We start from the raw sequence: 16,770 nt of genomic DNA, 5'->3' as shown, positions 1-16,770 counted from the left end.
GTGGCTCAAAAAAGTTTCAGGCCTTTTGAGTTTATTTTATTTTATTCAAAATTTCACCTGAAAAAAGCCAGCAGGTTTCAAAACATTAAAATAATTTACACCATTTATTGCATGCAGTTTACAAAAATACTCAAGGGATACCAATTCAATTTAAAGACTTTAGTATGATTTTCAAATAAATACAGTACAAAGGTTTCACAACATCTGAATGCATCAAAACAAATTACTGACAAGGCTTTCCAGAGACTTGTACGATGAAAACATAAATCTGGCAATCTTGCAGTTGCACAAGCAAGGCATAAAAGCAGCACCCAACCACCCCTGCCCTTCAGGTTAATTTGTTAGTCCAGATAAACGTGTAGTGCTTCATGTGAACAATAATTCAAATAGACTAAATGAAAACTATTTTGTAACGATTCTAAAACGCATCACATTAAACTCTCCAGCTTTCCCCCAACTCTTGAATGCTTTTCGCCGTAGTGCCATCTGGTTTCACATTGTCATTTATTTTTCGGCCATCAAAGTTTCCGCACAAGCCCTCCACCCTTCTCTTGTAGAAATGCGGTAGAATGATCTCTGCAAGAACACAGAAAAGTTGATGCTTAACGATGTGGATTAGCTACATTTATCAAATGATCAATAAGATGTGATATTCCATATAAATATCAATCTAGTCTTTTAATATTAGATTTAATATTACCTTAGGTTGTTTTATTATTCAGGGAACACACTTCATGTTAAGATAGAGTCAAGGATATAGTTTATAAAAATTAATCTAATTCTATATTTCTAAATTATAAATTACAAATTATGGGTGAAATGGTTGCACAAGATAACAGATAATGAAATGGAATGTAAGCTAGACGTTTGTAGCATAGCTACATCCTTATAAACTAGACTTTGCTTTGTCTTAATATGAATTGTGTTCCCTGAATAGTTTAAACCAAATATTAAAAGACCAGATTGATGATTCATATTTATATGGAACATTAAATCTTATTGATCTTTTAATAAATGTAACTAATCCACATCGCTACATTAAGATGAAACTGTACTCATTTTGATATTTTGTCCAAAGCACTTACCGGCTTTGCAGTCTGAACTGAACTCCACAGAAAAACCAAAGTCAGTTCTCAGGTAGATACGAGAGGAATGCTCATGGATGTTAAGGCCAGGAGCTGGAGAGACTGGAATTTTAATTTGTTGTCCATCCACCTGGAGGAAGAGAAGTAGTAGGCAGTGCAATCAGCTGAAAAATTCATGAACGTCTCAAGTTAAAGGGATACTATATGCATTTTTCTTTATTTTAGCATGTTTTAGTGTCAGTTATAAATCCACTAAACCAAATGTTACACTTCTCCTTGCTGTGAGGTTGTCTTTTAACACCTTAATCTAACTGCAGAAAAGTCTCCAGCTTTCATCAGTTTCTCAAAGAGCGTTCAATCAGAAAAATCAAATGAACTTTGTTCACCATTTGTAACATGCAGTTAACATGCATGAAGCAGACCCCAGCTTCACAATGTCAGCTCCACTCCATAGCTCCTCCCATCATTGGGGAGCGGCCCGGTAACTTAAGTTGCTAGCGCAATATTCTGGCAACTTGGAGCGGTGGGGTCTGAGTAATATTTCATTAACCCTATAAAGGGTCATTTTAGCACATGCTGGTTCAAGAAAATGATTTAAAATATGAAAAAGTTGCATAGTATCCCTTTAAATAGATTCACACCAAGGTATAAACAGGTTCTAAAAGTTTCAATACTTACAAACACCTTGTGTTTCTGCTTGAGCACCACCGTAAGATTGTACACTGTGACTTTAAGCTCCTGAAATCGTTCCATTTCAGACTGACTGCCGTCATCCTCTTCATTGGATTGGCCGCTTTGTTCCTCACATGCATTGGTACCCTCTATGTAGATTTCAGGAAGGTTACTTGGCAGGTTTTTGGTCCTGACCAGCACATACAAGTGCATCCCTTTAAAGTCATGCTTCATTTTATCAAACGTTTTGTACTCTGGGTCCCCCTCGATTGTGCACTCGCTGAAGTCTGTGGGAGGAGGTTTTAATTAAGACATAAAATTTAGATTTTGATCATGTACTTGGGTTGTTACAGTACCTGTAGATGCGCAGTAATACTGGCCCATTTCACTTTGCAGACAGACTTCGTCATCACCACACCCCTCATCATGACAGTTAACTGCCCCACGGCCGCGATCACCATTACACTCACATTTCTGACTGCAGTGATTGGTGTACCACACTTCATTGAACTGGAAGAAGTCAAAAATTACATGTAAACAATGCAAGTACTTAATGATTTTAAGTCATTGTCCATTTTGACCACTCACATTATGTTTGAAGCCATTCCGGTCCACACAGCCACACTCTTGTATAGGCACACAATACTTCCCTTTTTGTACAGAGCCATCATTACATGCACAACCTGCAGTGCAAGTTTTGTTGACATTGCAGTTTGGTGGGCCATGCATGAAGGCACATGTTGGGCTGCATTTAGGAATGCAGGTGGTGTAATGGCTATTCTCTGCACAAGAGGGTGCTAAGAGGCAAATGTTTAGTCAATTATCTCAAGAATTCAATAAGACAGTCTCTGCAGAATAGTTCTACATCCCCTTTATGATTAAGAATCCAGCTTACTTGTATCAAGTGCTCCTGGTTGCAGAGTTGTAGGGTTAGCCGTTGAGAGATTTGGCCTAGGTGTTGAATTGGTTAGAGCTAGTGTTGTCAACTCTGGTTTAGCAGTGGTTGAAGACGATCCAGGTTGAGAACCACTTATTTGAGACTGTATTGAATTAATTACAGGACTCAACTTAACTGGACTGGTAGTTGATGGTTCGACAGAGTCTGTAAAATGGAATTATTGTTAAGATGTTGGAAGTATAACTAAAAACTGATTCAAGAAACATACCTTCACAGAATCCTTCGTGAAGTATAATGTCATCTATCGCAATGTTAGACAATTCAGTCGAACCTAGTCGTCCTTCAACAATGACCTAAAATATGCCATAGGTGTTTTGATTAATCTCACATGACATTCCATTCTTCAGGTCACTCGAGACTATTCTGTCCTTTTAAAAAAACATTGGAAAGGACAAAAAAAAAATTCAAACTGCTCACCTGGAATGCTGCAGTTGTTATCAAGTGAATTTGAGCAAAATGCCACATGTTTCCTTGGTCATTCTTTTTTCTCCATATTGACATTGCTTTGTCCTGAAGAAGGTACACATGAAGACCCATTGTGTCAGCAGAGCCATACATATGGTACCAGAACTGAAGACATTGTGGCCCAGAGCTGGAACATTTGGAACTTATGAGACGAGCAGTGCCTCCAAGTGTTGCTTTTTTAGCATCAATGTAAAGGTAGTGACCTCCTTTCAGTGGGGGAAGAAAAAAAAACAGGTCAAGTTAAGACCAATAGGACAGATACTGGGTAGTATAAATGAAATTAAATTGTTTGAATCACCTCCTGTTGTGTGATCTGAAGTGGGGCCACTTAGAATTTGAGCAGGCCCACTATGTCTTTCCCAGTCAAACGCATCAGTGAAGAGTTGACTCCACTGACAAAAGTCAGTGTCAAAATCACAATCAAGTTGGCATTCTAGACAAAGTTCAAACAAGAAATCAAAACCACAGGCAGTGCAATTTAATGGGAACCGAAGTGCTTGTAATGAGTCAGTAATATACCTGGCTGGACCGTCGCCGCCGTGGAGGCGCTCACCACCGGCGCCGCTGAGGTTCCTTTTGAAACTTGCAGCACAGGGGAATTAGGAGTTTTATTTGTAACATGGAGCAAAGGGGGTCCAGGGACAACTGTGGTAGGTGCCTGGTAACTTGAAGAAACGGTTGTCCTTTGATCCGTTTGAGTTGGTTGTGCAGTAACGCCACTTTGACCTGCAACAATTAAGCACTTATAAAACTGTAAATGCACAAAATGTGAATAGTTTCTCACCTGAGCATAGTCCAGAATGAAGCTTTATGTCGTCAATTGCAACATCCGACTGCTCATTCGAACCTCTGCGTCCTTCAACTATTAGCTTTAAATAAAATGTCTGTAAGTTTGAAGAATCTTAATAGCGAGCCACTTTGTGCATTACTTACCTGAAAATCTTGTGTTGTGTTAAAGCCTACTTGAGCCAAGTGCCACTGATTTCCTTGGTTGTTACTCTTCCACCAAATGGCTTTAGACTCACTGTTCTGAAGCAGGTAAACGTGAAGACCCATAGTATTTGCTGAACCATACATATGGTACCAGAACTGTAGACATTGAGGACCAGTATTTGAACATCTTGAGCTGATGAGACGAGCTGTGTCCCCAAGTGTTGCTTTTTCAGCTTCAATGTAAAGGTAGTGACCTCCTTGGGGAAGGGAGGGGGACAAAGTTATTATACTATAATTATCCTATTCTTATTTTTGTGCAAGTTTTATCATGTTTTGAGAGGTGACCTTGGGTTTTGAAAGGCACCTTTAAATTAAATGCATTATTATTATTATTAATATTAATATTATTATCATCATCATCATCAAAACAGGTGAGCTTAAATGAATTCTGTACAAGAAAATTATAAATTTCCTAACTATTACCTCCTGATGTATGATCCAGAGGGGGACCAGTCTGAGGGGTAGAAGTGGGTCCACTATGCCTCGTCCAGTCAAATACATCAGTGAGCAGTTGGCTCCATTGACAAAAGCCAATGTCAAAATCACAGTCAAGTTGGCATCCTTGAGTTTGAGAAAAAATTAAATCACTTGGGGCAGCATCAAACAAGGTAAGAGCAATCCATGAGTCAAAATAATACCTGGGGAGTGCGCTGGGGCCCGCGTCGTGGCATTGAGCGCTGGGGCCCGCGTCGTGGCATTGAGCGCTGGGGCCCGCGTCGTGGCATTGAGCGCTGGGGCCCGCGTCGTGGCATTGAGCGCTGGGGCCCGCGTCGTGGCATTGAGCGCTGGGGCCCGCGTCGTGGCATTGAGCGCTGGGGCCCGCGTCGTGGCATTGAGCGCTGGGGCCCGCGTCGTGGCATTGAGCGCTGGGGCCCGCGTCGTGGCATTGAGCGCTGGGGCCCGCGTCGTGGCATTGAGAGCTGGGGCCCGCGTCGTGGCATTGAGAGCTGGGGCCCGCGTCGTGGCATTGAGAGCTGGGGCCCGCGTCGTGGCATTGAGAGCTGGGGCCCGCGTCGTGGCATTGAGAACTGGGGCCCGCGTCGTGGCATTGAGAACTGGGGCCCTCGTCGTGGCATTGAGAACTGGGGCCCTCGTCGTGGCATTGAGAACTGGGGCCCTCGTCGTGGCATTGAGAACTGGGGCCCTCGTCGTGGCATTGAGAACTGGGGCCCTCGTCGTGGCATTGAGAACTGGGGCCCTCGTCGTGGCATTGAGAACTGGGGCTGGATGTGGTTCAGTACCTCCAATTAAACCTGCAACCAGTTAGTACTTTGATTAGGAACTGTTACACTATATTGGATACATTTTGGAACACGATTCTCACCTGAACAATGTCCAGAGTCAAGCTTTACATCATCAATTGAAACATCCGACTCTTCATTTGAGCCTTTGTGTCCTTCTATTATTACCTGAATAGAAATTCCTTTAAGTCTGAAATATCAGAAATGGCAAACTTCTGTTTACATCAACAATTACGCACCTGAAAGTCTTGTGTTGTATTGAAATCTATTTGAGCCAGGTGCCACTGATTCCCTTGGTTGTTTCTCATCCACCATATAGCATTGGTCACACCGTTCTGGAGCAGGTAAACGTGTAAGCCCATAGTGTTTGCTGAACCATATATATGGTACCAGAACTGCAGACATTGTGGGCCAGTATTTGAACATCGCGAGCTGATGAGACGAGCAGTGTCCCCCATTGTTGTTTTGTTTGCTTCAATGTATAGGTAATGACCTCCTAGAGGGTTTTGGAGACCAAACAAAGTTATAATCATGACCATTGAGCCTAAGTGAATTGAAATAAGTACAAGACGATTGTGCAGCTGAATTACTTCCTGTTGCGTAATCTGAAGGACCAGTTGTGCGACTGGGACCACTATGCCTCTTCCAGTCAAACACATCAGTGAGCAGCTGACTCCATTGACAAAAGTCAGTATCAAAATCACAGCCAAGTTGGCATCCTGAAGAGTCCAAAGTAAAGCTATTCACTAGGGGTATCGCAAATTTAACAGGTACTTGAGTACTTATGAGTCATTGCTATACCGGGGTGGATCACAAAGACTGCCGTGGATTCGCTGAGCACGGGGTGGACCACCGGAGCCACAGTGGTGGTACTGAGTATGGGTAGAATTGGTGTTCCAGTGACAACTGTCAGCACAGGAGGCTCAGGAACCACTGTAGGTGCTTGGACACTTGGCGAAACAGTTTTCCTTACATCTATTTGAGTTTTATGTGGTTCAATAACTTCACTTAGACCTGCAATAGATAAGAACTTGGTAGAAAAATTGTAAACTGTAAACTTCATATTGGAATTTTTTCTTATTCATGGTTCTTACCTGAGCAAGGTCCAGAATAGAGCTTTACTTCATCAATCGCAACATCTGACTGGTCATTGGAACCTTTGTGTCCTTCAATTATTACCTTAATGGAAAATATCTCATAAGTTGGTTCAGTTTGTCAAATATGGCCAGACACCATCGAGGATCACTCACCTGAAAATTTTGTGCCGTGTTAAAGTTGACTTGGGCCAAGCGCCATAAAATGCCTTGGTTGTTGCTTTTCCACCAAATGGCATCAGCCACATTGTTCTGAAGCAGGTAAATGTATAGGCCTACTGTATTACTGGAGCTATACATATGGTACCAGAACTGCAAACATTGAGGACCAGTATTTGAACATTCTGAGCTGATTAGGCGAGCTGTACCACCCCATGTGACACTACTGGCCTCAACATGAATGTAATCCCCTTGAAAGAGAAGGAAACAACAGTTAAAATATAATCCATCATCTTATATAAATTCTATAGTGTATTGCTACCAGAGTGGTCAACAGGACAAGCCAGTGTAGTGGTAGAACCACTGCTTCTGGTCCAGTCAAAAGCATCAGTAGTCATCTGACTCCAGGTACACAGATTGTTGTTGAAGCTACAGTCAAGACTGCACACTAAAGAATGCATTGTGTTAAAGCAATTAGGGCACTTGTGCATTTTTCTAAAAAAAAAATAACATCTAGCCATAACCACTTTTCTTTAATCACTTTAGTTTGCATTTGAACTTCTGAAAGACTAATTTACTTACTTTGCTGTGAAGATTGCACTTCTGCAATGGCCAATGGACGTATAGCTGCAGCCTGGCTGGTTTTTTCTTTAAGAAATTCTGAATTGGCACAAATTTGAATTAAGGATTCAGTTAACTTTAAACATAGATGTACAGTATACAAATGACTACACTGCCCACTAAATAAGAGCCTCACCTGAACAAGAGCCTAAACTGATGGAAATGTCATCGATGGCAATATCTGATAGAGCATCAGAGCCTCTTATGCCCTCTACTATGATCTGGGAAATGATAATTTCAATCATTAACATTTAAATAACAATGCAGTGATGGTTGATCATATTTTCATCTCACTTGAAATGGACTGAAGACCATGACATCAACACTGGCCAAACGCCATTCTGGTCCTTGGTTATTTCTTACAGACCATAGTTTTGTTGCTCTATTATTCTTAAGCAGGTAAATATTGAGAGCCATGCTTGTGGCTGAACCATGCATGTAGTACCAGAAGTTCAAGCACAGTGCACCACCAAAATGGCACACCGAGCTCATCAAGCGAGCAGAGTCTCCATGGGTAACGCCATCTCCCTCAATGTACATGTAAAATCCCTCTAGAGAAGAAAGTATTAAGTCATTTAGAAATAGAACGGAAATGTGAATATTAAAATAAAGATTACCTCCAGTGGTGTGGTCATTGTTTGGTCCAGTCAGATTTGATGAGGTGGGCCCTGAATGTCTTGTCCAATCAAAACTATCCTGAATTAGTTGCTCCCATCCACAAATATTCATGTCAAAATTGCAGTCGAGTGGACACACTAAGAGTACAAAGACAAAAATGGCATGAACCATTAAGTACATATTAGCAACAAAATACCATCAAACATATCCTTACAAGTCTGATCTGGATGGGGGGTTGTTGGAGCTCCCGTGGTTAAAGAGTCAGCTGCATTTCAAAGATGGAGGGAAATAAAAATAATTTACCATTTTTGAAAGGTTCAAGTAATTACTGACTAGCTTGCAAAAAAAAAAAAAAAAAAAAAAAACTTTTCCAATTCACTTGGCAGTGTGCATCAGATGCGCAGTTGCACGGGGTTTTCCCTTCTACATTTCAAATGTGCTTACACTGGTTAAATACTCACCACAAGCTGTACCAATCCACCAGTTGGAAAGCTCCACTCCTACAACCTGGCATGCAGCCACATATGACTTAATTGATTCACAAAGTGTGCTTCTGTCACCACTTGTGTCACAGTAGTCATATACACAGCTTGACAGGTAGATTGTTGGGTGAATGTGTTCATGGCAGGCCTGGAAAGCATCTCCCAGAACTACTGAACATTCCCTGTCAGCCTCATAATTCTCCTCACCAACACATTCTCTGGGTTTACTGGGATGGGCAATGCACCTGTGGAAAAGAGGGCTAAAAGATGTCACATTGCCTTTCAGTAAGATTTACCCAAACATGACTGTTATAAAAAATTATTTTGATTCAAGCTTCCAAATTGGCTTTCATTTCTCTAGACCAGGGGCATTCAATTACAGGCCCGGATGGCCGGTATCAAACACTTGAGTCAGTCATTGAATCACCCGTCTAGCAGCTCATCAGGCTCTACGGAAGCCTGTTAATTACCTGCTGATGGAAATCGGGTGTGTTAACAGAGTTAAATCTAAAACATGCTGGATACCATCCCTCCAGGCCAGGACTTGAATCCCCCTTGCTCTAGACCTCAAATTAAAATTGGTCTTCTATGTACTCACTTTACAAAGACAGGCTAGACTTTGATTTTGTTTTAGTTTCCTTTGGAGACATTAGCTTATTCTTTCTACTGCAGTCCTACTTTATATGAGAATAAGTAGCAGAAATCATGAAACTGACCATTAGGGATGGGTACCTTTGACATTTGAATAGATTCTGTACCAATTCCCAGTACCTTGGAATCGGTACTTAACGGTACCAATTTGATACTTTTGAGTGTATATTATTTTAATTATCTTTTATAATTAAATATATATTTTTCTCAATATATAACAATATTTGATAAATATCACAAATAACATACAACTGTTTGTATTTTAACATCGTCCTTGTAGTTTTATAAGCTGATAATTTAACTGAAGCAAACATCTTTACTGTGAACTAAATTTACTGTGTATCTTCATTCCGTTTGCAGTCTTTTCATTTGATTTTTCCTACTGGGAAGTTAGAATTTCGGAGGAGAAAGCAAGTGCACCATTAGCCGATAACGGTGGCAATGGAAGCTAACATATCAAGCTAACGTTATCTTTAACAGTTTATTTAACTACCAGAGCAGATTAAAACGATGATGCCTCACACTTGGATCATTGTCACTGGTTTCATCTTCACCCAATCACCCGTCGCATTTAGTAAAGTGAAGCCAAACTTTAGAGCGCGTTCATTTTCTTCTAGTCGGAAATTCGGAGTTCCGAGGAGAAAGCGAACGCACCATTAGCAAAACGAAAGCTAACATATCAAGGTAACGTTATTTTGAACATTTTATTTACCTACGGGCGCAGATTAAGATGAGGATGTCTCACTTAGATCATTGTCGCTGGTTTCATCACCCAGTTACCCATCACATTAGTGAAGTGGACCCAATCTTGAGCGTGTGTTCTTTCTACCATGCTGCCCTGTTTACAACTCGCAGCGAACGACTGCATAACGCTCTTGCGCATGCGCAACCGTCTTGGCAAGTTTTCGTTATGAAGGACGAGTACTGAAACGAGGCACCGTTTCAAATGACGTGAATCGGTGCTCGGTCGGTACTATGGAACTCTGTCGGTACCTTAAAAAGTACCGAATTCGGTACCCATCCCTACGGACCATTCTCATGTCAATAGTAACATTCTGACTGAACTGGTGCAACTGAATGTATAACATGCTTTTTAGCTTTTCCAACTAATATTCAAATTCTAAAAACTTTAACAGCTTTGATAACATTGTACCAAAATCTGCACAGAATTGGAATTAAGAGTAAAACAAGTAACTCACACATAATTGTTGTTCACTCTCCAGCTGTCAGCAAACTCAAATGCCTCAGCAGCAATTAGACCATTTGGCATTAAAAAGTCATCTCCCTGATATTCAGAGTAGGTGCCGCACAGTCCACAGAGCTCATATTTATAGCTCTCATCTACCTGCAGGAACAATCTGTTGTGTCCATCTATTTCCATTTTCAATCCAAAAGTAGTCTTCAAAACAACAGAATTTCTTCTCTTGTAGATCCACATTGTGCCAAATGTACCATTTGTTGAATAAGGGAGTCTGACCAGGCCATCTTCTACCTAAAAAAAAAAATTCAAACATTTCAGATTTTCATGGTAAGCCAGATGGCCTTTGACAACTAAAAAAGTGTAAGGTCAGAATTTGTTGCAAGTTTCAAAATAACTGCAATCAACTTAAGTCTGATTTATACCATCAGCTCAGGTTCTATGTCGCGTACACGCACTGATGAAGACGTTGTCCCTCCAGACATATTCGTTAGCTTGGCAGTGTTGCAAAGTGACTCCGCCAGGACAACAGAGGGCATAGCGCTTTTCCGGGGTGTCCTGCCACCATTAAAGTCACGTATCCAGTCCAAGATAGTGTATTTACCATTACGTTTATGCATTTGAGAGCATTTAATGCAGACAAATTTGTTCCCAATCCACCTCCACCTCGTCATACAATCGCCACCTCTACCCACGTGCTTGTTGTGTGTCTTATATTTCTTTCTGTCACAGGTAAATGAACGTTAATACTTTTGGACCTTTTCTACAAGACAATGTTCCATGTCTGCTGCTAAATAGCTTTATGTTTTGAGGGGGCAATGGTGATGCTGGTGACAAATTTAAAGAAAGCCGCATTCCGACTAATCACAAGCTTGCAGTCCATCACTTTCCACAGTTAAAAAGTTGGGCATGTCTCAGTCACCCTCTGCGAGCCTGTCAGAGCCCTTGTGCCGATGCACAATGGCATTGAGTGTCTCCATACCGATGCAGACAGAAGTATAAATCAGGCTTCATAATATTTTAGTCATAACCAATAATGGATTGCCAATTCATGAAATCTCTAACTATTATTGACATGAGAAAATACACTTTCAAGTACCTTGTGTATAACTTACATAGACATCCCTGGTCTGATTCAGAGTGAGGTGCAGGTCAGCCACCTGTAGAGAGACAGCCTGAAGCTTGGACCTGGTGAAAGATCGAGTGGTAGGATGCATGTTGAATCCAGTTACAGTGAACTGGATAGAGCTCTGTTCACCACAGGTAGTGGTTAGTGTGTAACTGCAACCTCCTTGAAAGTCATAGACAGAGTTGTCAAAGGTGATATAATGGGGATCTCCATAAACACTGCAGGTGGCAGGTTTTAAAGGGAAACAGCCTTTGACACCATCCTTATCTTTACAAATTTCATCATCTCCACACTGCATTGCAGTGCACTGCACAGCATTACCCATGCAGTGGCACTGCTGCACACAGTTTCCCTCCACAAATGTTTCATCGTGCTGCAGAGAAAGAAAGAAGTTTGATGTTGGCATTCAGAAATATGTTTTCCTCCATCCTGCATTGTATTCACTTACCGCATAGTGCTTTTCTTTATGCCAGCATCCGCAGTGTTCTTTTGAGACACAGTTGTCCCCACTGAGCTTAAAGCCAGAATCACACTCGCATCTTTCTTCACAGCTTCCACAGGGACTGGGTAGGTCTAGAATGGAGCACACTTCAGGACAGCCTTCAGCACATGATTTATAGTGGCTGTTCTCGTTGCACTGAAGGGCTAGAGTGCAAAACAAAGTGTTACACACAAAGATGGTCACAACTTCCAATAGTTCAAACAACATAGTGACTTACGACAGACTGTCGAGTTCCTCCACATGTCTACAACAACTCCTGCCCGTCTGCAGACATCTTCATAAGCTTTAAAGGTCTCACAAAGAACTGCTTGATCACCAGAACACATTCCTGAGACACAAGCTCTAAAGTAGCTCTCTGCCTCAATAACTGATAGACAACTAGGAAAGGGCCCAGAACCAGAATGTAAGCGTCCACAATACAGCTCACTGCCATAGTTAGCCTCCAGCAATGGGTCACACAGCTGAGGCACCAGAAGGATTTCACAGGAAGCAGTATCCACAGTCTTCCAACTTTCAGCAAAAGCTGAAGTATCTTCAGCAGTTGTACCATCGGACTTTGTGAACTCATCTCCTCTCAGGAAGTTAAAGTTTCCACACAATCCACAGACTCTGTCGGAATACTGACGTGGCACAGTGACATGAACATTTCCGGCATGGTTGTATGAAACAGACAGACCAAAGCTAGTTTCCAGTACTACAGCTTCAGTGTTGCTTCGAACGTTGATAGTGCCATGGTCAAGGTTAAGTGGAAGCTTCCTCGAGACACCATTAACCTGAAATGTAAGAAAAATAGATACTTGTGATTCTTATTCAAGTCAGAATCTAACTGTTTCAGGAGACACCCTTTAGAGAACCAGTAAGCATCAATCTTTGGAATAAAATAACATTTAGAAAATTGTTTATTCAAGAACCCAAATCTGACTTTACAGGCTCAGAGATATTAAAGTTAGGGATCTCTATTATCTGATAACCACACACACACCCACACAACCTCAACTCACCACAATAAAGTCTGACTGGCTTTTAAGAATGGACAGTCTCACATTCCCCAGCTCCACAACCACTTGTTGAATAGTTGGTAGATCTGCATTTTCTTTCTGCTTGTTGATCACCTCTACAGTAAACCTGGGCAGGACTTCAGTGGGTGAGCAAGTCTTGGCCAACACGTAAGAGCAGGGCGACATGAAGCCAAACATTACTCCATCAAAGGTGGTGTAGTGAATGTGATTGTGTACAGTGCAAACCCCAGAGGTTGCAACTCCATTCGAGTCTCCCCTTTGAGGACCACATGTTTGCTTTGTAGGGCACGGAGAAGGAAAGCAAGAGAGCTGGCCAGCAGAACAGAGGCAGCGTGTGGAGGAGTCTGTCCACAAGTCAGTGGCAGAGTCACACGGGTTTCCTGAGAGAGAGAAACAAGTTTCACTTCATATGCATGAGTGAATTTATTACATTTTACTGGATCACAGACAAATTAAACATTCATGTATTTATCAAAAATCCCTGGGTAGCGTGACAAGACAAACTCACCACATGGGCCTCCTTTTACACCAACCCATCTCAGTGTAGTCCAGTCTAGGGACACTGTTTGGACAGCTTCAAAAACAATCTGGCAATAAAAGTTAAACATTTTTATACATCAAGTGCATTCAATATTTTTATACTATGCTTGTTTTACCTGTGAGCCTGGGTCAGAGATAGTCAAGGATATAAATGATTGTTTCCATGAATTTCGGGGGAGTGCAGGGGATGTCCAGATTTCCACAAGACCAGTGCTGCTTTTGAGTAGAGCACGAAGCTCAGAGCCACGCGATGCAACCGGGGCCAGATACCAGAACTCCAAACAGGCCTCACCCACAAATTCCAATGGATGGCTCTCCAGAGTGTCAAGTTTTACATCCCCTAGAGCTGAGAAGAGGAAGGAAAAACACAATTGCATGCTCAAACATAATTACCCACTCCTAGAAAGTCTGATCTCATCCTTAAGGTGGATGTAAATGATGTCAAATATTGTTTTGCACCACCTAAAATTAACAAAAGCCGTTCACAATCAGGGTACTCCTGACAGAATCACAGCCCAATGAGACATTTCAATGATTTAGAGCTTAACAGAAATTCATTAAAACATGTTTAATACCTGTTCTTTGGCTGCTTGTCCAGTCACAAGTCTCATGTTTGTTAGAGAAACACTGCACAACATGGGCTAGAGGAGGAAAGGGATTAATCAAATGTTGTCTCGTGTGTCATTTTCACTCAGTTTTGTTTAGTAACTGAATACTCTACCTGATGTGCCACTCCATGCTGGTAAAGTAATTGATAGTAAGTCACCTTCAGCTCTGAAATGAAACAATACCAGTGAATTTAAAGAGCCACATAATTATAAATAAACCATATAAACATTTTTTTGATCAAAATTAACTGTGACATGAAAATCAGCTTAATTAAAATTTACCTGCATTTAATTCCAGTGTGGGCCAGAATGACCAGAGCCAAAGTCACCAACAACTCTGCCTGGATGCACCCAAGCATGGCTGATCCTTCAATGGCAGCTTTTCAGCTGCTCCTACACTCGTTAAAGTGCACGATGAGGAGAAGCATCAGTCACAAAACCACACTGCAGAAGAAAATTATTGCAACATTTCAGCCAAGCAACCCTGTCCTGTGAACATGAGCTTTAGCACATATATGTCCACACAAGCAGGTAAACACCTCAGGAGCTGGAGAAAAGACAGTGACTAACAAACGCAAAGGGCTGGACCCGGCATGACAAAGCTCTTAGAGTCCAAACGCACAGCCAACTGTTTCAGAGAACGGTGACGGATGAGGTCAGAGTTAAGGATTGCTGGGTCATAAAGCATTGAACCGAAGTAAACTCATAAAACCTAAACAAAAAAAGGCTTCGAAACTACCTCTTTTCTTAAACAGAATACAATTTAATTAGCATCTAAACAAGAACCGATTTAACATTGTTAATAAATTTAGTCTGAAAAGAGGTAGCTGTCAAAAGTCTGATAGGACATTTTTTTGTCTCCAACAAGCAGCTTCATGTAAATTTGGTACAGGTCAAACATGAGCATAATCTCTGGGGTCATAGTGACTTTTTGGTGGGAGAAGTACTTACCCCTACTGAGACAGATGGCTGCTCTGTAGGATTTTGATTTCACACCTGCAGCTCACCTGATATATATAAGCTTCTTGTCATCAGGCTTCTGCTGAGCATTCATTCAAATCAGCTGTTTTAAATCAGGGAAGCAGCAAAAATATTCAGGGTGCTCAATCTCCACAACTAAAATTAAAACGATATATAGAATAGAATAAAATAAAAAAAAAGCTTAAAATACAGTAGGCTTTATTTCTGTAAGCTGACAAGTTTTAAAAATAAAGTTTGCATGATGGAAAACAAGAAAAAAAGCTTCTCTTTTTCCTTCAGAAAACAAACAAATAAATCAGAGTTTTATTGTATGACCTGTCAAAGCTAAAACTACTGCATGATTTACGTCATGTTTTCCTTTCCAGTAAGCACTAAGTGCACCATTGCTTTTAAGATAAGCATAAACGTAAGTCTAGGTGTAACATGTGCGCTCCTTATTTGTAAGTAGGTACGCGAAAGCACGTGTACATTGTGATTGGACAATGTTTGTAAGAAAAGGAGCAGCTTAGATAGATTTGCACGAGGATATTTGGTATATGCCTATCGGATAGCCTCTAGCACTTTGAGAACAAGGGTTGAAACAATGATAAGAAAAGATCGTTGTCAGGAATCACCATTTATTGTGACATTTCTGAAGCTTTGATCGCATGCGCCAATAAAAAGGGTGACCCACAACAAGTATGAATACCTTTAAACCAAGACACAGGTCTTTATTAGAAAGCTCAAATGCGGGCTTCACTAGATTCAAAACCTGAAACATCTAAAAATCTGAAGCATTGTGAGACTTTCAGTGCAAAAGCAAGGATTATGATCTTAACAACAGAGATAATATAAGGTTATCTAAAAGATACCAGATTTTCAAAGATATGGGAAGAGCACACGTTTGATCAGATCTCAACTTTACAACTGAAATGATGTTTTCTAAAGCTGCTGCAGAAGTAAATGGTCTCAAGTTAGAATAATGTCCATAGTTTCGACTAGTGCAATGTTTGTTTAGTTTAAAAACTACAAAGCATGTAAAATCTTAAAGAATCTCAGGTGTTTATGATGGTTCATTTAGCAGGAAAGCGTGTCCTCGAAAATCTGAATTTAATGGTTTTTTTTTTTGAGACTTCAATCATTTTTTTAAATCCTGTCCTCACTTAATTGGCAATTATTTTAAAAAAGGCAATAAAAACTGGCTTTTATATTTGACGGCAAATGAAAGAGAGCTGTTAGTCTGTGTCTGTCTGTCTGATGAGGCTTATCTTGCAGTCTAACGCTTTGGGGTCATTTATTTGGAGGCTTATTTAAACTTCTGATCAGAGCACCGTGTTTGATCTGATCATTAAGCAAGACAGCTGTCAACGTGGAAACCTTGCTGATCCTCGCAGCGGAACAAAATACAATTCACCACATAGTAACCATATCAGTTTATCTTGTAATCACGCCGAGTTTTGAATTATGACACTAGAGAATTCCAGCCAGCCGTATAAATCCATAAAGCTGCACCTGTCCTCTTCACCTCTGCTAGGCTTCATTAATTATAAACCTTACCAACGGAAAGCAGGAGACAGAGCAACAAGGGTCTGCAAGCATGTAAAAAAGAATTATTTTCTAAGGGTTACTAGAGGGACATGCCCTGATCTGAGACAGTTAATTAACCCATGCTTTCTATTTTTTCCCCTTATTTGCATGGTGTGTAAAGATAGCGGGCTGTGTTAGGCTGAAGCAAAACAGGGCAATATATATATATTTATATATTACAAAATCTC

The 16,770-nt window shown here is 40.9% G+C and overlaps 1 protein-coding gene across 4 annotated transcripts; it reads right to left on the bottom strand.

Moving 5' to 3' along the window:
* Window positions 1-144: 144 nt before the first annotated feature.
* LOC107384021 (MAM and LDL-receptor class A domain-containing protein 1) lies at window positions 145-15,527 on the bottom strand. Of its 4 annotated transcripts, none has more exons than XM_070556106.1 (38): window positions 14,987-15,527; window positions 14,318-14,479; window positions 14,149-14,201; window positions 14,003-14,068; window positions 13,544-13,773; window positions 13,396-13,474; window positions 12,870-13,267; window positions 12,086-12,641; window positions 11,815-12,011; window positions 11,353-11,739; window positions 10,239-10,531; window positions 8,368-8,633; window positions 8,121-8,171; window positions 7,906-8,043; window positions 7,583-7,839; window positions 7,425-7,509; window positions 7,250-7,327; window positions 6,990-7,115; window positions 6,665-6,918; window positions 6,509-6,593; window positions 6,216-6,428; window positions 6,005-6,133; window positions 5,654-5,910; window positions 5,498-5,582; window positions 4,812-5,426; window positions 4,597-4,734; window positions 4,114-4,370; window positions 3,965-4,049; window positions 3,700-3,906; window positions 3,479-3,613; window positions 3,133-3,386; window positions 2,924-3,008; window positions 2,653-2,859; window positions 2,346-2,554; window positions 2,114-2,267; window positions 1,764-2,044; window positions 1,086-1,215; window positions 145-576 (listed from the first exon to the last, which is right to left on the bottom strand). In XM_070556106.1, exons 2-38 carry the CDS (start codon window positions 14,392-14,394, stop codon window positions 434-436), a joined length of 7,260 nt encoding a protein of 2,419 aa, XP_070412207.1. In that variant the 5' UTR covers window positions 14,395-14,479; window positions 14,987-15,527; the 3' UTR covers window positions 145-433. The 4 variants fall into 4 exon arrangements, with proteins under 4 accessions (XP_070412207.1, XP_070412208.1, XP_070412206.1 ...); XM_070556107.1 differs by having other exon boundaries at window positions 14,318-14,428; XM_070556105.1 differs by lacking the exon at window positions 14,987-15,527 and having other exon boundaries at window positions 14,318-14,662.
* Between the last annotated feature and the right edge of the window lie 1,243 nt (window positions 15,528-16,770).

The sequence above is a fragment of the Nothobranchius furzeri genome, chromosome 11 (assembly GCF_043380555.1).
Source record: "Nothobranchius furzeri strain GRZ-AD chromosome 11, NfurGRZ-RIMD1, whole genome shotgun sequence".
Classification (NCBI taxonomy): Eukaryota; Metazoa; Chordata; class Actinopteri; order Cyprinodontiformes; family Nothobranchiidae; genus Nothobranchius; species Nothobranchius furzeri.
The sequence above is the reverse complement of the archived record's forward strand: the minus strand, read 5'-3'. Positions and strand labels throughout refer to the sequence as shown.

Bases quoted from the DNA above. Each gene is read 5' to 3' on its own strand.
- LOC107384021 (XM_070556106.1), bottom strand. From the start codon at position 14,394: ATGCTTGGGTGCATCCAGGCAGAGTTGTTGGTGACTTTGGCTCTGGTC. The intron at 6,594-6,664 runs GTGAGTGATCCT...TTTTCCATTAAG, and splicing joins ACACGGCACAAAATTTTCAG to GTAATAATTGAAGGACACAA. The intron at 2,045-2,113 runs GTACTGTAACAA...CTCCTCCCACAG, and splicing joins GTATTACTGCGCATCTACAG to ACTTCAGCGAGTGCACAATC.